Source organism: Opisthocomus hoazin, chromosome 1 (genome assembly GCF_030867145.1).
Source record: "Opisthocomus hoazin isolate bOpiHoa1 chromosome 1, bOpiHoa1.hap1, whole genome shotgun sequence".
In the NCBI taxonomy this organism is placed as follows: Eukaryota; Metazoa; Chordata; class Aves; order Opisthocomiformes; family Opisthocomidae; genus Opisthocomus; species Opisthocomus hoazin.
The window spans coordinates 122,577,522-122,596,688 of NC_134414.1; the positions used below are offsets into that span (position 1 = coordinate 122,577,522).

General features: G+C 44.7%; 2 protein-coding genes across 2 annotated transcripts in view; one reads left to right on the forward strand and one right to left on the reverse strand.

The window, feature by feature from the left end:
* Nucleotides 1-19,167, forward strand: part of PDZK1 (PDZ domain containing 1) — a 206,388-nt gene that overhangs the window by 153,567 nt on the left and 33,654 nt on the right. The gene's annotated exons all lie outside the window — the stretch shown is intronic.
* LOC104337361 (cell surface glycoprotein CD200 receptor 1-B-like) lies at nucleotides 4,498-18,449 on the reverse strand. Its single transcript, XM_009943279.2, has 8 exons — nucleotides 18,403-18,449; nucleotides 18,055-18,291; nucleotides 15,237-15,324; nucleotides 14,116-14,424; nucleotides 12,482-12,727; nucleotides 10,047-10,142; nucleotides 8,577-8,623; nucleotides 4,498-5,452 (listed from the first exon to the last, which is right to left on the reverse strand). The coding sequence occupies exons 3-8, from the start codon at nucleotides 15,301-15,303 to the stop codon at nucleotides 5,336-5,338; spliced, it is 882 nt and encodes a 293-aa protein (XP_009941581.1). The 5' UTR covers nucleotides 15,304-15,324; nucleotides 18,055-18,291; nucleotides 18,403-18,449; the 3' UTR covers nucleotides 4,498-5,335.

Below are 19,167 nucleotides of genomic sequence, written 5' to 3' on the forward strand. Positions count from 1 at the left end.
CTCCAGCACATGAAAGTTGCATACAGATTGCAGACACTAAGTCAAGTAGCTGAGGACAAGTTAACATTAACAAAAAAGACTTCGCTAAAGCAGAAAGACCAAATCACAAAGACATCAAAACCAGCAGAACAGGTGTTACAGTTATTACAGGAGAACTAAGGAAGGTATTATTTTCTCATCAGAGAAGAAAAGCTAAGACAAATTATGCCAAGAAGGCTAGACCAAAAAAATACAGCTGAAAGAAATACCAGCTTAGGAAACCAAGGGTTTCACTGAACAGACAAATACCCTTAGGACATTTGCCCCATTTCCAAAGTCTGCAGGAAAATTATTTACCTTCTTGATTTCAATCCTGGTGTTGAAAATTGGGATTTTAAACAACTGTTGTTCATAATCTGAAGTTACATTCCAATTTATGGGTTTCTAAATATAACTTTTTGTCAAGTTTTTTTTCCATATTCAGTGAACAAAAAGAAAATAAAGAACTATTCAACAGCATTGCAACACCTGCTGTTACCAGAAGATAAATTGCTCATAGAGTAATCAGAAAGCAGACATCATCACTATCACCAAGAGTGCCCTATAAACATTGTGAGTGAAAGTCCACACAATAAACAGGAGCATTTTCATCTATAGTCACATCTAGTACTAAAAAGCACAAGTGACATGCAATCAACTGTGCATTTGACTAAATAGTCAGGCTGAAACAGCAATGGCAGGGCAGACTTGTTGCAACAGCTCTGGAAGAGGGGCTCACACACCCAGCCTTTATTTTTTTTTTTTATTACTATTTATTCTTTGGTCAGAATGTGCAAATAGCTCACGGCAACACCCATCTCCTTTCACTAACTCTCTCACAAGGATTATTCGATAAACAGTCAGCATTTTCTTACCCATTTTGACAAGGCCACAGAAGAATATGTGGAGGTTTGCAGTCTAAAATATTTGCCTTGCTTAAATTTGCTTTCAGTGAAAATTAAATCATTATAAGATCACCAAAAGTTTTCTTGCATCTAAGGGAAAAAAGCATGGTAAATATACTCATAAGAACAACCTCAAGTTGGTTATTTTCCAGACCAAATTCCTACAAGAGACAAAACACACAATTTAGGTTATTCTTTGGATTACACCAAGATGCCTATCCCATTACAAAATCAGCATGACAGAAAATATTTGAGTGATTTTCTTCATTCTCAAAATACTCAACAGATCAACTGCAAAATTAAATCCAGGCGGGAAACAGGCTTCTCCAGCGCCAGCCCAGGAGACCCCAGCTCGGGCAGGAGACTCCAGATACCAGCCCAGGAGACCCCAGCTTGGGCAGGAGACAGCAGATACCAGCCCAGGAGACCCCAGCTTCCGCAGGAGCCAGCAGCTGCCAGCCCCTGTGGGCAGCTCTCGGGCAGCACAGGGATGACTCCCTCACCCACCCAGCTGCGCTGGCCCAGCAGCCGGGCAATGCTGCTCACTGGTCCCCGCTTCTGGGAGGGAGGGAGCTGGCAGAGGTAGACCTGGCAGAGGTGGACTGGCCACAAGCCCAGCTCAAGCCTTTCTGCTGGAGGAGGAGTTAAGCCCGTGGTGAGCCACTGAAGAAGTGCCAGGCCTTTCCCTCTGAGGTGTGCATCTCATGGCTTTTAGACCTATGCTGTGCAGCTCATAAGACCAAGAAGCATGACACACACCGCTCTTCAGCAATAGCAGGCAGAGAGGAAACCATCAAAGCCCATGTCTACATTTCCACCCTGCAAGCAGAGTGCAGAGAGCTTCCCATATGACATAAGCCTGTCCTTCACCAGTCATGATCAGCAGTTAAGGTACACAGTGACAGACAGTGTGCATGGAAAAAGCAATTAGTCACACTATTAAGTTGCAACTACCCAACATCATGCTCGCTCACTTAGTCTTATTGTTCTCCTCTGTCAACCCCTTTCTCCGGTCTCTCCTATTTTCCTCTCCCTGCTTCCATACAAAATCATTCAAATCATGGTTCTCTGCATCTTATCCCAAGCACCAAGGGCTTCCTTTCCGAGCGTACACACAGGCCCATTGCATGGCTCATCCCATCTTCCTCCTTTCAAAGACGATGCTGTTAGCAGAGCTGACAGGCCCACTAGCACAGTTAATACCTGTTGGCAGCTCGGATGTGATACATACTCCTGTGGTCTAAAGCTCCAGCGCACTGCAGACAGCTCAAAAAAGCAAACAGTATCTGAAACTACCTACCACTTGTGCCAGTATTATAGCACGTACAAAAGATGAGCAGAAAATTAAGTGAGACTGTTCAATTACTGTGCTCTGCCTAGCAGCATTATTCATGTCCCAGTCTTTTTTACAATCACCCCCACTAGCTGCATTATTCTCTTTGGCCTAATGAGTTTCATTGATCATACACAATGAGCTTGAAAAGCATGAGGGCCAATTTTATTGCAGAAGGAAAACACAACAGTTCGGAAGCCGTGGGCTTTTAGTACCTGCAACATGTGGGTTTTCCCCGAGCTGTGGGCTGATAACTTGAGTTTTTTGTTGGCAGCAAACAGGTGATAATCAAAGCTTGACTATGCTTTAAGGTAATTTTCTGAGAGGCTGCATCAGGACCAGCTCTTGGACCATCCCAGAAATAAGAAATCAGGCAAACCATGCTCCATGTTGCTGTTAAGAGCTGTGGAGCTGCCAGGAGAGTTCAACAAGGCCAGGTGCAAGGTGCTGCACGTGGGTCGGGGTAATCCCAAACACAAGTACAGGCTGGGCAGAGAGTGGCTCGAGAGCAGCCCTGAAGAGAAGGACTTGGGGGTATTGGTGGATGAGAAGCTCAATACGAGCCGGCAATGTGCGCTTGCAGCCCAGAAAGCCAACCGTATCCTGGGCTGCACCAAGAGAAGCGTGGCCAGCAGGTCGAGGGAGGTGATTCTGCCCCTTTACTCCACTCTGGTGAGACCCCACCTGGAGTCCTGCATCCAGCTCTGGAGCCCCCAACATAAGAAGGACATGGATGTGTTGGAGCAGGTCCAGAGGAGGGCCACAAAGATGATCCGAGGGCTGGAGCGCCTCTCCTGTGAGGACAGGCGGAGAGAGTTGGGGCTGTTCAGCCTGGAGAAGAGAAGGCTGAGAGGTGACCTTATAGCAGCCTTCCAGTACCTGAAGGGGGACTACTCTAAAAATCACAACACAAGTGCACCATGATTGCCAAAAGCAGACTGCTCCACAGCTAAACTCTCTTCATTTTGACAGTCATATCACCCTCGGGTCTGGCTGCAAAGAAGACCCAAAGGAGAAGGGTCTGTGCTGTTGTTCCTCTGAAGAAGAAGACGGACCCAAATTGCTGTACTTGTCCACAGGAATGATCCATGCTCACTTGTCACACTGAGCAACACCAGCCCGGGAAGCCAGGTTTAGACCCAACCAGGCTAAGCAACAAGAGATCTTTCTCCTGTTTCAGAGGCTTCCCATCACAACCAGCTCCTTGACAACATCGTGACCAAAAAGAGTGCTAGATGATGCCCATGATGCACTGCCAGCTGTGGACCAGCAGAACTGGGAAGCCACTTCCTTAGGCTAAGGCACTGCTGAGGATTTCACTAGAGCTACAAAATGCTTTTGCTAGCTTGCATCACTGAACACCTGTTTTCACTAATTCCGAGCTACCTGTCCCTCATTTCTCTCAGAGGCTGTATACACGAAAAGGCGCATCTCCTTCCCCACAGATGACACGAAGAAGCTGTACACAGCTCTGAGACAGTGACCCATCACTGACATTTAACACCACAAGAAAGGCTTTGCGCCATTACCAGGCATGAATGAACTACCTTCTGTAGGTACTTTCCATTCAGGCAGACAGTCTCTCTTCATGCCTTTCTGACTACAGTGAAAGGCTGGAGCGATGTCAGTCGGTGCCCACCCATGTCTATTTAGAAGTGATGAAGTGAAGCACAATTAAAAGGCACTGGGACATCCTCATGGCTAAGAACACTGAAGGAACAGAGATATCTTCATCCAGTGATGAGCAGGCAAAGGCCATTCAGAACACACATTTGAGTATACTTACTGCTGCATTAGTGTTTGGAAGGTTTGACAAATCTGATGAATGCAAACTGAAACTAACAACCAATCTGTGGGGGCTTTTTTCAGCTTGGGGCACAAGGAGTGGGGGTGGTAGTGTTTGTTTTAAATAAGTACACAACCTGCATTTTTCACAACTTAATGCTTCTGTTCTCAGTAAAACTATGCTATGACCTCAGCTTCTAAGAAACTGGTCGATAAACATTTGCCCAAATAGCCCCCGAAATCATTTAGGTAAATATTTGCATATTTGCACATTTACTTTAAAATGAATCTTAGAAAATTGCCCATTGCTATTTCTCATTCCCATATCAAGTACAATTTCAAATGATCTTTTTTCCTTCCATTATCAATGCAAACAGAAAGTTTAATTGAAAAAGAAATACATTAAAAAAAATAAAAATAAACAAAGATGACAAATACCAGATTGTCATCTGCCACATGTAAATATCTACCCAGAAAAAAAACCCCAAACTTTTTTATTTCTGCTGGATGCGTTTCTTTGACCTTCTGTTTTAGGGTCCCCTGTGTCACTTCGTGGTTTCCAACACAAAATTGCAAAGAGACTCCAGTAGCTAAAATGAAAAACAGTGCTACATTTTCACCAGCAGTCTGTTACTCTGGCACGGAAATGTCAATTATTGATCTGAGGAAAGACAGCACATACCTCAGTGTCCATTTTCAAGCAAAATTCAGATAAGTATTTATTTCCCCAACTTGGTCTTTAAAAGTTTCAAATGTTTCAAGAGGGTGGGCATCAAAAGGACGAGGCCAGACTCTTTTCAGTGGTGCCCAGCGACAGGACAAGGGGCAATGGGCACAAACTGAAGCACAGCAAGTTCCATCTGAACATGAGGAAGAACTTCTTCACTCTGAGGGTGACGGAGCACTGGGACAGGCTGCCCAGAGGCGTTGTGGAGTCTCCTTCTCTGGAGATATTCAAACCCCGCCTGTATGCAATCCTGTGCAGCCTGCTCTAGGGGAACCTGCTTCAGCCGGGGGATTGGACCAGATCTCCCCCAGAGGTCCCTTCCAACGCCTACCATTCTGTGAAGAGCTGTGCTGATATTTAGAGAAAGAGAGAAATAATTTACTAAAACGGATTGCTCTCCCCCACTGTGTTCAGGTCAGAACAGACCAAGGCTTTTGTGGGGCAGTTTTGAGTGTTCTGCTGGCCTGCTACACAGCATGGTCTGAGATTTGTTAGTTGAAGTACAAGTTCAAGTAACTGAGTATCATTACTAGCTGAGCTGGTGTTAGACTGCTTGTGCCTACACTGTTAACAGTTCATATATATAATATTTGGATTGTAATTCTGATAGATAATCTCTGATGAGACAGGAGGCTTGACCGCATCTCTTTTCTCACGTAATGGTGTGGACCTGAAGTTCTTAGTCTGCAATATAAAGAAAAACATGTACCAGTATATTACATGGTAGAATTTTGTGGAGCTATCACGCCTATACGGTCCAAAAAAAAAAACAAGACCAGAAGAAATCTGGTAGGCAACACTGCTTTTCCAAAGAAACTGTGAAATTGTTTCCCTGAGCTCTGTGAGCAAAGGAGTAGGGCACAAAGGGTGAACCCTGAACTGACAGAGAGATGCAACAACCACCTTCATAAAGCCTAAACAGGACAGCCTTTTGAATTCTTTTTTTTCTTAATGTGATTGAAAATAAATTTTGAAAAGTCAGTATTTTCAGCAAAATAGATGATAATCAACAATGCTAACTTCTCTGAAAAAAAGAACAGGCAGTGTACAGGCAATCCAATTTAGGCAATTAAAATTACTGGAAGCTTTTGACTTTGATCTCTGCAACTCCCACTCCCGTCAGTCAAATTGTCCTGAATGCCACAGAAGAGCATATCAGGAAATTAATCATCCTAACTTGAGAGCAGTTTGACTAGTTTGCAACAAACAAGGCACATGGCCATTAATTTAACCATGAGCAGAAAACAAAATATGAAATAACTGCTCTTTCAATTTGCATTAAATGAGGCAGAAGCCCTGAGGAAAGAGCAACATATTATCATGCTGTTAAATATGTATCATGACACCTTGGAATTAGGAGGATGTAAAAGTTGAGGTGGCAAATTTACCACTGCTGTTTTCTAGCTTGTAAGTGTTTGAACAGCAACTTAAAACATAAAGGTTTCACAGCCATGTTAGTCTCTAATATAGCATAAGTGCACCCTTTTCCCTCAATGCAGAATGCCTGTCTGTTTTCGTCTGATCTTTAATCAGGCAGGTTTCTCCCATCAATGGCAACACATATTCTTAAGTAAGAGATCAGAGTTAAGATTACTTTGTGAAGCAGAAATGTGAAAACATTAAATCTGTAAAATTTAAAAATCAGCTTGACTACTGGCATTGTAAATGTAGTCAATAGTATTTAGGGATGCGACGAGGAAGGCCAAAGCCCACCTGGAATTGAAGCTGGCAAGGGATGTCAAACACAACAAGAAGGGCTTCTTCAACTACATCAGCAGCAAAAGGAAGGCGAGGGACAATGTGGGGCCGCTGCTGAATGAGGCGGGTGTCCTGGTGACGGGGGATGCGGAGAAGGCAGAGCTACTGAATGCCACCTTTGCTTCAGTCTTCAGTGCCAAGGCCAGCCCTCAGGAATCCCAGGCCCCAGAGGTAAGAGAAAAAGCCTACAGAGAGGATGTCTTTCCCTTGGTCGAGGAGGTCTGTGTGAGGGATCGCTTAAGCGATCTGGACGTCCACAAATCCATGGGCACCGATGGAATGCACCCACGAGTGCTGAGGGAGCTGGCGGATGTCATTGCTGAGCCACTCTCCATCATCTTTGAGAGGTCCTGGAGGACAGGAGAGGTGCCTGAGGACTGGAGAAAGGCCAATGTCACTCCAATCTTCAAAAAGGGCAAGAAGGAGGACCCAGGGAACTACAGGCCGGTCAGCCTCACCTCCATCCCGGGAAAGGTGATGGAGCAGCTTATCCTGGAGGCCATTATCAAGCAAGTGGTGGAAAAGAACGTTATCAGGAGTAGTCAGCATTGATTCACTAAGGGGAAATCATGCCTGACCAATCTGATAGCTTTCTACGATGACATGACTGGCTGGGTAGACAAAGGGAGAGCCGTGGATGTTGTCTACCTCGACTTCAGCAAGGCTTTCGACACAGTCTCCCATGATATCCTCCTAGGGAAGCTCAGGAAGTGTGGGCTGGATGAGTGGTCGGTGGGATGGATTGAGAACCGGCTGAATGGCAGAACTCAGAGGGTTGTCATCAGCGGCGCTGAGTCTAGTTGAAGGCTGGTAACTAGTGGTGTCCCTCAGGGGTCAGTACTGGGACCAGTCTTGTTTAACCTCTTCATCAACAACCTGGATGAAGAGTTAGATTGTACCCTCAGCAAGTTTGCTGATAACACCAAACTAGGAGGTGTGGTAGATACACCGGAAGGCTGTGCTACCATTCAGCGTGACCTGGATAGGCTGGAAGGTTGGGCAGAGAGGAACCTGATGAGGTTCAACAAAGGCAAATGCAGGGTCCTGCACCTGGGGAGGAACAACCCCATGCACCAGTACAGGCTTGGGGCGGACCTGCTGGAAAGCAGCTCTGCGGAGAGGGACCTGGGTGTCCTGGTGGACGACAGGTTAACCATGAGCCAGCAGTGTGCCCTGGCTGCCAAGAAGGCCAATGGGATCCTGGGGTGCATCAAGAAGAGTGTGGCCAGCAGGACGAGGGAGGTTCTCCTTCCCCTCTACACTGCCCTAGTGAGGCCTTATCTGGAGTACTCTGTCCAGTTCTGGGCTCCCCACTTCAAGAAAGATGAAGAGCTACTGGAGAGAGTCCAGCGGAGGGCTACAAGGATGATGAGGGGACTGGAACATCTCTCCTACGAGGAGAGGCTGAGGGAGCTGGGCTTGTTCAGCCTGAAGAAGAGAAGGCTGAGAGGGGACCTAATATATACTTACAAATATCTCAAGGGTGGGTGTCAGGAGGGTGGGGCCAAACTCTCTTCATTAGTGCCCAGCGACAGGACAAGGGGCAATGGGCACAAACTGAGGCACCGGAAGTTCCGTCTGAACATGAGGAAGAACTTCTTCACTCTGAGCGTGACGGAGCACTGGAACAGGCTGCCCAGGGAGGTTGTGGAGCCTCCTTCTCTGGAGATATTCAAGACCCGCCTGGACAAGGTCCTCTACAGCCTACTGTAGGTGACCCCGCTTCGGCAGGAGGGTTGGACTAGATGACCCACAGAGGTCCCTTCCAACCCCTACCATCTGTGATTCTGTATTCTTAGGCAGGAAATGCACTATGCCACTCTTCATCTAGTGCTTGAGCAATTACTCAGATACTCTGACTATATATGAAAATAAGGGCCATCCAAACAACAGACACCTTCCCAGATACACTGTTCCTCACTCCCCGCTCCAAGAACACACAGAGATAAACAGGAGTTTTGCCAGAGCTGGCACATTGCAATGAAATTACATGTTTAAGTGAATAATACACAAAAATTGCAAAGCACAAACACAAAAAAAGCCCACTTACTGCAAATGGTACTGCCGACCTGTGTGCCAGTTTACGTAACCGGAAAGCTGAAAGAAAGATGTCAGGAAATTAAAAAGGTTTGATGGGCCAAGGTACATAGCTGGTATGTCTAGAGTTCTTCTCTAGCTGCCCTCAGCTGTTGAAAGATTTTCTTCAAAACATATACTCATGGGTGAAGTCTTTAGTTTATATGTCCTGCTCTTGAACGCACTTTTATTTTTCCCTTCATTGAAACTTCTGGTCACCCCGGGGAGACATGACTGAATTGACTTGGTTAGGTGCACTTTTCCTCAGTTCTGCAGGGACATGCTGGGCCAGGGAACCCATCAGAGCATGTTTTCTCCTCTCCTCACCTGCCCCAAAGGAGCACGTCACTCTGTGACAGGGACAGGCTCCCACTGAAGTGCAGCAAGCACTGGCCAGTGCTGCCACCGCCGATGCCAACTGCCCTTCTGTTTTCTTCTCCTGTCTTTCTGTTTTGCTCACTCTGCCTTCTCTGCTGTTCTGGTGAACACCTCCCCTCATTGTCGCCTCTTGCCAACCCTCTTTCACCCGATTCGTTCAGACCTGGTTCATGAAGTATGTCTGCAATGTAATGTGCCCAAACAGGGGGAATAATCTGAAAGACACTGAGCACGAAGAAGAAACCCAGACAAGCAGTAAAGCTAGAACAGAGCTAAGGCAGTGGAGGGGAGTAAATCAGGCACTCTGATTCTCTTCAGGTTCCCTCCATTTACAGCTCACCTGCCTCTACGTTGCTTTATCCCGGTGCTGCATCACCTGCTCTCGTGAAAACACTCTGGCCTTCATCCTGCCATTCTCTCCTCTCCTATTTTAAGCCTCCACTTGGGCTTCTGCACCATTCCTACCCCATCACAGCCACCTTACTTGGCTCTAAGTGTAGCAAACCATTGTCTGAGTTCTCTGTGTCAAATTATTCCATATGAGCCTGACTCGGTGCCAATGAAGCCTAGACAGCCTGAGAAACAGCAAGGGTACCAGAGGGAAGTATGTACATTTCGCCTGTTTGTACACTTGCTTAAGGAAAAATTTATGATTGCTTATGGAAACAGGGGAGTTGCTTGTGCCTAATCATTAGATGAGTTTGTGAACTGTCATTCTTGTGTATAGAATTTTATGTCACTAAATGCAGAACTATCAAAATAATTCCAAAAACTCAGAACCTACCCTACTCTCAGAAAGAATCCTTTTCATCCTGAGTGAGTCTCTGCCATATATATGACGCATTCATATCACAAATAACTATGCCTCTAACAAAATGCCAGACTTGTTTTAAAGTTCCACCCCTTATTTTATTAGGACTTTTCCAAAAGGATAATGCATCGTATAAGGACATTTTCCTCAATCCTTGCCTCCCAGCCCACTCTCAGCAATAAAGTACACGTCCTTGTGCCTGCACATAGTCAGTAACGGAATTGTAATGCATTTTAGGCTCATCAAATGACTTACCTCTGCACACGAAAATCAAACATAAAGTCACACCACTGACAGCAGCAACACTTGCAGGTCCTCCTATCAGGAGATAGAGAAGCCTGGGGGAAGTGTCTGAGAGATGAGAAAAGAAAGCTAGTTACAGAGCTAGACATAAATATCCACTGACTACGTGATGTTACTGCCTACCTTAACCAGAGGAGAAAGCTAATCCTCTCCCCCCACAGCTCAAATGAGCTGAGACACAGACGAGATGTCTGGACGCCAGCCAGCAATAGGCAGCTGCCTCACACACCCAGTCATTTCTGTGTACAAGCACACTTTCATTTTCAACTCCTCTGCCTGCACCATCTCCCTTTCTTCGAATGATGTTAGCACTGCAACAACAGAACTGACCAGCCATCCCTGCAAAATGCTGTTCTTAACAACTGATCTATGCTGAAGTCTGTCTTTCATGCCTGTACTGAGATTTTTGTGACATGAGCATGTATTTAGCTGTTCTTACAAATTCTACTGGCATTGGCTTCTAACAGGTCCAGCACAGCCAGAGGAGAAGCTGAATTTTACCCTTTAATACATTTGACCCTGCGAAAGATCGCTTGAAAGTAACAGACAGACATTCTCCAATGAGTTTTTCTCCAGACCCTCACTACTTTGGGAAGCTGAACAAAGTTCAGCTCCAGGGATTCAAAGATTCACATCAAAAATTAGTGAGCTGTATCACAGTGGCTGCTGAAAGCACCTCTTCTGTCATGACTGATTAAAAAGGTCACTGCAGCAGTGTTCTGGGCTTGCGTGGCAAGGTTTTGGTAGTGGAGGTGGAGGCTACAGGGGTTGCTTCTGTGAGAAGCTGCTAGAAACTTCCCCTATGTCCGACAGAGCCAGTGCCAGCCAGCTCCAAGATGGATCCGCCGCTGGCCGAGCCCATCAGCAACAGTGGTAGCGCCTCTGGGATAACATAGTTAAGAAGGAAAAAAAAATGTCAGGAGGAGAGAGGAGTGAGCACCAGAGCAGTGATTCCTCTGCAGCCTGTGGAGAAGACCATGGTGAGGCAGGCTGTCGCCCTGCAGTCCATGGAGGTCCATGGTGGAGCAGAGATCCACCTGCAGCCCTTGGAGGACCCCACACCAGAGCAGCTGGATGCCCAAAGGAGGCTGTGACCCCATGGAGAGCCCATGCTGGAGCAGGCTTCTGGCAGGACCTGTGACTCCATGGAGAGAGGAGCCCACGCTGGACCAGGCTTGCTGGCAGGGCTTGTGACCCTACGGGGGACCCACACTGGAGCAGTTTGTGAAGAACTGCAGCCCATGGGAAGGACTAACTTTGGAGAGGTTCATGGAGGACTGTTTCCTGTGGGAGGCACCCCGCACTGGAGCAAGGGAAGAGCATGAGGAGGAAGCAGCAGCAGAGATGAAGTGTTGTGATGGGTTCCCCATCCTTCTGCATCACTCAGGGGTAGGATGCAGAGAAATGGGGACTGAAGACGAGCCCAGGAAGAAGGGAGGGGTGGGGGGAAGCTGCCGTTAGATTCATTCTTATATCTCACTTATCCTACTCTGATTTGGGTGGCAGGTCCAGAGAAGGGCCACATAACTGATCCGAGGGCTGGAGCACCTTTCCTACAAGGAAAGGCTGAGAGAGTTGGGGCTGTTCAGCCTGGAGAAGAGAAGGCTCTGAGGGAGACCTTACAACAGCCTTCCAGTACCTGAAGGCAGCCTACAAGAGGGCTGAAGATGGACTTTTTACAAGGGCATGGAGTGATAGGACAAGGGATAATGGCTTCAAGCTGAGAGAGGATAGATTTAGATTATATATAAGGAAAAAATTCTTTACAAAGAGGGCAGTGAGGCACTGGAACAGGTTGCCCAAAGCTGTGGATGCCCCCTCTCTGGAAGTGTTCAAGGCCAGGTTGGATGGGGCTTTGAGTAACCTGGTCTAGTGAAAGGTGTCCCTGCCTGTCACAGGGGGTTTGGAACCAGATGATCTTCAAGGTCCCTTCCAACCCAAACCATCCTATGATTCTATGAAGTTAAATTAACTTCCACGAATCAAATCAGTTTTGCCTGTCATGATAATTGCTGAGTGATCTCCCTGTCCTTATCTTGACCGATGAGTTGTTCATCACAGTTTTCTCCCTAACAGAGCACTTGGTGGGAACCTGGCAGCCTGCCAAGGTCAACCCACCACAAGCAGAATGAGGAACTCCTGTAAAACAAAAGAGGGATAGAAAGAAGCACGCACTAGAAGCTTCCCCATACAAAGCCACAAAACATTTGTTCTCATCTGACTAACTCAAAATCATTAATTTCTCTATCAACATGCGCTACAGCTTCGGCCTATCACGCCACTAAACAATCTGCTGAGCCCTGGCATTCAGTGGGAACAGCTGCGTAGAACAGCACAGAAAAGCACAAGAGGATGATGAAGAGCAACTACAGAACAATGTTATTTACATGAGAGGTCTAGGGACAGAGTCTGGTTTGTAGCTGGGTGGGTAACCAGGCAGGTGATGGTGGGAAGCGTGCTGTGGACCCAGCCTATGTAGCTCACTCTGGTCACTGTTCCATTGGGGTGATGGACTTCTTCCTCAATGCTGTGATTACTTGCAGGGATCCAGGAGATCTCAGCAGCTGGCTTCCCAGCAGATGCTTGACAGATGGCAGTCCTGCTGTCAGAGGTCAGAGTCACTGCTGGAGGAACTACAGAAGAAGAAAAAGAAGACCACCACAATTATTTCTAGTTCAGTATAAAATCACCAACTGAGAAACGGAAAAATAGGTGATATGTTTTAGTTTGCATGACCAATTCAATAGATACTTTAAAATAATTCGGAATATTAGCACCAACGATCCTTAGGGAAAAAAATACATCAAAAAGTCCAAGATGAATATCTCCAAAACTAGCTAGCTGCACTTAAAAATACTGCTTCCTCATGTTATCCAAAAGGTGACTACAGTGGTAACAGGAGAAGATGGGATGACAGAAAAGGGTGGATTAAATGAAGATTTGTAAGTACAGCCGTGCACATGCTGAAGAAAACACAGCTTGCTGAAGCTCCAGCTACAATATTTAGGAGATTAGGTAGGTAGAATCAAGAATTTGACAGCAGTGGAATAAAGGAGGAATCGGACAAAACTGTTCTGCCAAAAGTCCAATAACTCATATTCTGCATTTGACAAAACAGGCAAAGGCTCGGACAATACCCAAGTCATTATCAGAAAGGCAAGAACCTGCAAGGAAGAATGAAAAAAATCAAGTAACAAAAATTAAGAATAGCAGTTATAGAGTTCTGAAATTAAATTCCCATGTCTTATGAGTATAACAAAAAAATTAACTAATACGGCCAGAACACAAAAGCTTCTCCTATGTTTTTCTTTTAAATTTACGGAAACCTAGAGACAGTTTACTTGACCATCTTAAAAAGATTATTTGATCTATTGATTATGTTTCCTACTATTCTGTTGTTCCCACTTAGGTTGAAAACAGAATAATTGCCTTTTTATTTTAGCGATATAGTCTTACAGACAGCTTTCAGTATTTCTGGAACACTGAAATATTTCCAGATAGTGTCCTGAAATGTTTGCTTCCTTCCCGTTTGGGTCCTACACAGACAAAACACAGGCTTCCCTCATTGTGAATTTTGGATCAGTATCCTCTTGCTCAGCTTATAGCATCAATATTTATTTGATGTCTTCTGTTTGCATTAACTTAACCAAGAGTATATACTCCTGGTTGTGTGAATATTCACACGACATTCAAAGCCCATGTTACATCCAAAGAGCTCTCTCAGAAACTGTGCAGACTGTTGAACCTGGTGCATTTTAAAACCCCATGTTCATGAGTCAAAAGAAGTTAAAAAAACAAATACAACATGCCCCCCAGATTATTTATGCATAGAACAGCCCAGTCCTATTGCATAAATCCACATGCCTTTTTCCACTCACCAAATAGCCAGACTAAATCAGCTTACTTCTTTATTTTCAATTTCAGTGTGCATCCAAAAATGGTCTTTTACCACCTAATCAAATAATTTTTATCTACACACACACAAAATAAATAAATAAATAAATCACAAGGTGTGTCTTACCTATCACAGTCAGAGAAGAGAAAAGCAGAAAATTCCCTGAAGTGCTGGCAATTTCACAGGTGTAATTTCCCTCATCACCGAGGTTCACAGGGTAAATACGAAGGGCAGGGTCGCTGTCAGGTGAGTATTTCCATGTCATCCTCTCACTGCAGTTTAACCTCCTTGTCTTGTTGTAATCACTTCTATAGGCCAACAAGCAGCAAGTGCTGCATGTCGTCTTCCATGTCACCATTAGCAAAGACACCTTGGAGACGTAAGGGCAACTCAGCACAGCCTCATGACCAGCCTCCACACTCACCACGTTGTAAGCTACATCAGAAAAAAATAGACATTAAAAATTATGTTACAGCTGCCATCAAAGCATAGGAAACTCTTGGCTTCATCACCCTTAATATTTCTACTTCCTTACTGCACTGGTAGCCTTGGGGACACCTTGCTCTGTGCAGACACATATAAGTAGTATTCAATTTCCAGGTCCAGATCCTGCTGTCACTCTTTGAAGTCTGGAAATGTGGTGGAGATGGTGACTTGCCACTGTGGACACTATGCAGGTATGTGATGCATGCTGGTGAGCTGCAAGTCCTCCGTCTTTTTTTAGACCACAGATTTCTATCACTTTAGTACAGGCTTTGAAAAACTGATAGGGAGGGCAATATCCACCCTTAAGGGAAAGGAAACTACTTTTTAAAGAAATTATATTGTTATTGAATTAGGCACTTTGGTTAAAATGCAAGTAAAACCAGGGATAGCAGTGGAACATACACCTGTAACAAGGTTAAAACCCAAGACCACTTGGTGCATTAATTCACAAGGCATATTTATGAAGGGGCATATGTAAATCCCTTTTCTACCAGAAATCATAGCTCTCACGATATTGTCCCAGCTGAACAGGAGACAGGTCTTCAGCCAATCTGTGTTGGATTCCCATCAGATATATCATCCTGTGCCACACTGCAAGGCACAAGATTATTTTGCCAGCTGAGGTGACACCACTCTTTGCATTCACATTAAACTATAAGCAAAACTTCCCATGGTGAGCTGCAAAGTTTCAGTGTACTGATGAGCTGGAAACACAGAGTACCAAAGAGTGCTGCATGTAGTTTTGGGTCTTTCTCACTTACCTGAACCTCCCAGCAGATTTATTAGCAAGAAAAGGAGTGCAGCCAGAACTGCCCGTGTCTGAACCATCTTTAGCAGAAGGAATCAGCACTGCAGAAAGTGAAGGCAAAGAAAATGGCATGTAGTTACAAAATGCGCAAATCCCTTCAAAGGGAACACGCAGTAAAACCTCTGTTTCTTTTGAAAACATCAGTTCTAAACAAGACCCCATGTCTACTATCATTCTTATACTGAAGAAAGTAAAGCAAAAAGGCTTTTGAAAATAAAAAAAAAAAAAAACATTATTGTTTGCAAACAGGTTTTAAAAATCCAGGATCTCTGATACTATTTTACAGGCCTCTCTAGCTGCTCACTATTCATGCCAGCTAGCTAGCACAAAAAGAGCTACAGACATCTTACCGCTGCTTCATAAACTTACCTGCAGAAGATTGAAAAAAGGGTTTGCAAGAGCAAACATGCATGCATTACAACTCTTTCTGAAAAATCAAGGTAACAGCACGCATAGGAAAACTCACAATCTTGTCTTCATCAACCATTTGACAAAGAAACAATTCCTAACCCTTGCATGCTTTTAATTTCTTGAAGGGTAACTCCACTTCTGTAGCGGAACAAAAAGGGCAAGCGTCCTATTGCAAGAGACCAAAAACATCTGTTTCCTGCTTTCATAGACACAGAGGACTATATATACTTTTTAACAACCCATATCTTACAAATTGTTAGCTCTCTTTTGGCAAAAGGGCAGCTAGCATTGGTAAGATTGAGACAGTGCTGTTATCCCAATACACTGTTTTCTGGTTCACACAAAAAAAGCAGAACTCCATGTTAGCCAAAAGCTTTCCAATCGAAATATACATGGTTCTCAGTGAAGAATTTAGATGTAAACCCATTCAGCTGTTTCTTCAACGTGGATTTGGCTAAGAGCATCACTGATACTATCCTGTGGTCAGATATCATACACACATGACCCCAGCTTGGTATGGCAAACTTGCACTACACTGTACTGAACAATATACATACGCATTCCCACAGTGAAACTCCCAGCCTCTCCTGCTGAGGTCTCAAGGACGAGCACCCTACTGCAGCAGCTACTCATGCTGGTTCTGTCACAGTAGACAGGCTCATGACCAGCGCACTGCCGTGCCCCCAGCCAGCTGGGGGACAAAGCCGAGGTCTCGGAGCGCGTGCCTGTTTCCACGACACTGCAGTAGCCACATCCTGACGGCAGTTTGCTGATGTTACTGCCAGAAATCAGCGGTCGTGCTTTTGTCTTGAGGCTTCCTGTAGCCTGCCCATAAAGCTGTCTCATTTTCCACCAGTCGCCTCTGCATTCCCTCAAATTGTCGTCGTGTCTTTTGTCACTCTCTCCTTTATGCCATCATTTGTATCTCTTTGATCTTTTACTCTCTGAACTAGTCACCCGCAGTTAGATATGACTGGAAAATTGTGTTTCCATCCCATGGGAAATACTGATATGTTGTTTTCCTTCCCGAGTCAAAACCCAATACCCACCAGACAAGCAAATATCTTTGTGCAATTGTTGATTCAGAAATGTCATATGTGTTGCAACAGGACTTTCCTTCTGGGCTATTTAGATCACGCACAGTTCACACTCATAGTTAAATAGAAGCGTGCTTCTCGGTGTGCGCTAAGAGGAGGAGGTAAGGGAGCCAGGGTTCACTGTGCACACAGAAACCTAAATCTTCATCTGGTATCAATTGCTGTAAAATTAACAGGCTTCAATTATGCAGCATTAAAAATTTCATTTTAAATGTAAAATATATCAAGTGAGGAGACCTGGTGCACAGAGGAAAAACCAGAACGCTTCCACACTTGTGGCACGGAAAGAACAAATGCTGCCACATTCGTGAGCCAAGTGCAAGAGGCAATAGTTTTTTCTTAAACACAGTGCGATACGTATGGACATTCAGAGAACAGTCTGATGGTTTTCCGCACAGTTCTAACAAAACACTGATGCATCCAGATGAAAAGCTTTCATTGCAACCTGGAAACAACGCCAGTGCAGTCACATTGATTGGTATTCTGATAGTAACATGCAACAGGTAACATAACTCTTACATTAAAAAACTCCCAAATTTAATGTTTGTTCACTTAAAATCTTTGCCACAAATGAAACATTTTGGTTTCTTTCCTGTTATTCAATGCTGTCGAAAGTTTTGGGGGTTTTTTTGCAATTTGGATACATTATGCATGTAAAAGTTACTTTCAATCAAAAAGTTTGAGAGTTTGAAAATTTTTTTAACCAAAAAAATAAAAAAGATGCTTTTTGACCAGAATTATATACTGAATTTGACCCAATTTGCAAATATTTTTCCAGACTCTTTCAAAAGAAAAGTAAAATAACCCTCCACAATGTTTATCAGCAAATTCAGTATTCACCAATTTTGATGGATCTATAAATATTCATAAACAGAATATTGTCATATTGGAACTCGTCCCAGAGAACTATCTTTTTTTAAAATGCATACAAGTCTCACATATATGGGGTTTATTTGCTCAAAAGAACAGGAATTAATGATTAAAAATGGGGCCTTACAGAAAGATCAGAGTATATTACTCTGTTTAAATATTCATGTAGGAAAAGCAGAATTTAGATTGCAATTTTTAAGGTTGACAATCCTTGAATACTTGTGCCTGTAAGCGAGAAGTCTCAAACTAAAATGCAAAAAGGAGAAACCAAGCACAGCTGAAACAAATTCATTTAAAAGTAGCAAATGAATATTTGTAGATTGTCTTCTGTTATTTCCTTTGATGGAATTAAAACGCCTCAATAACTACATTAAAATAAATTAAAATTTTTACTCAGCCTTGACGGCGGTGGCTGACACAAGACCGTGCAACATGTGCGTCACTCTTCCATTAGCCTCAGCCTTCCAGCTGGGGAACGGCACCGCTCACGCTCGGATTCATCCCAATGAATGTTGAGGCTGGAGGGAAGTTACCCGGCTGTCAGCCTGGAGATGAGCCCTGCGGCCACGGGAGCATGGGAGATGAACAGCAGCAGTGCCAGCCTGCTCCGGTCTCCCGATGCTCGCTGTCCTGGGGACGAGGAGAGCAACGTTAGCGCACGCAGTTGGTCCAGCGCGGACACCGGTCCCACTGGCTGCTTACGGGGTGGCTCCCACGCATCGGGGAACTGCAGAGATGTACCCGGAGCTCCCCTCCCGCTCTGTCCTCACGAGGGGCCCAGATGTGGTTGCATAGAAGTGAGAACTATCTCCGTGTAGGACCATCCATCCCAGATAGACCCTATTTCCAGCTGTACAGTTCATTAAGTTCTTCTTACTGACGCTCCTGTGATCTTAACACGCAGCTGATCTGTCTCACAGACATAGCCTCCTCCCCCTCCGAAAGAGCTCAGTGAAAACAAACCCTCTAGTTGTACGTTACCCTGAAGAGGATGCGACACAGTTAAAAATAGCGAAACAAACTGCTTTCTGACATGAAGAGCAAACCACAGCCTTAAGCTGTCTGCTATTACACATCAAAGCTACAAGCCTTGAACTATGCAAAGCACCAACTTAAAATCAGATACATAAAAGTCCAACATAATGAAAACACATTTTAACATATATTACTCCTGAAGGAGGAAAAGGTGCAGACCATCAAGAACCATGTATCAATCAGTGCGTTGTCACCACAACATTTCAAAAAACAACCAATGCATCACATAGCCATTCCCACGCTTAACTTGGCAAAATATGGCTCTGCTTCACAGCAGAAGCACATTTTAAAGGGTAGAGAAGACCCTGCCTCAAAAGTCTATTGTGTGTAACACCTGGTGTCTTTGGGCAGGGGAGAGTTGGGAGGGATGGCAAGAAGAGGAAGCAGTTGCAAGCAGCTGTGTTGGCTCTCCCACTCCTCCAACGACAAGGCAGCAGTAAAGACTGACTATTCAGAGCAAGGCTACAGTAA

What these genes read in the sequence shown, in the direction of transcription:
- LOC104337361 (XM_009943279.2), bottom strand. Translation starts at nt 15,303, where the DNA reads ATGGTTCAGACACGGGCAGTTCTGGCTGCACTCCTTTTCTTGCTAATA. An exon ending in AAATCTGCTGGGAGGTTCAG is followed by an intron (nt 14,425 to 15,236) that starts GTAAGTGAGAAA and finishes TTTCTGATGTAG; the next exon opens with CTTACAACGTGGTGAGTGTG. An exon ending in GGTCGGCAGTACCATTTGCA is followed by an intron (nt 5,453 to 8,576) that starts GTAAGTGGGCTT and finishes TTTATATTGCAG; the next exon opens with ACTAAGAACTTCAGGTCCAC.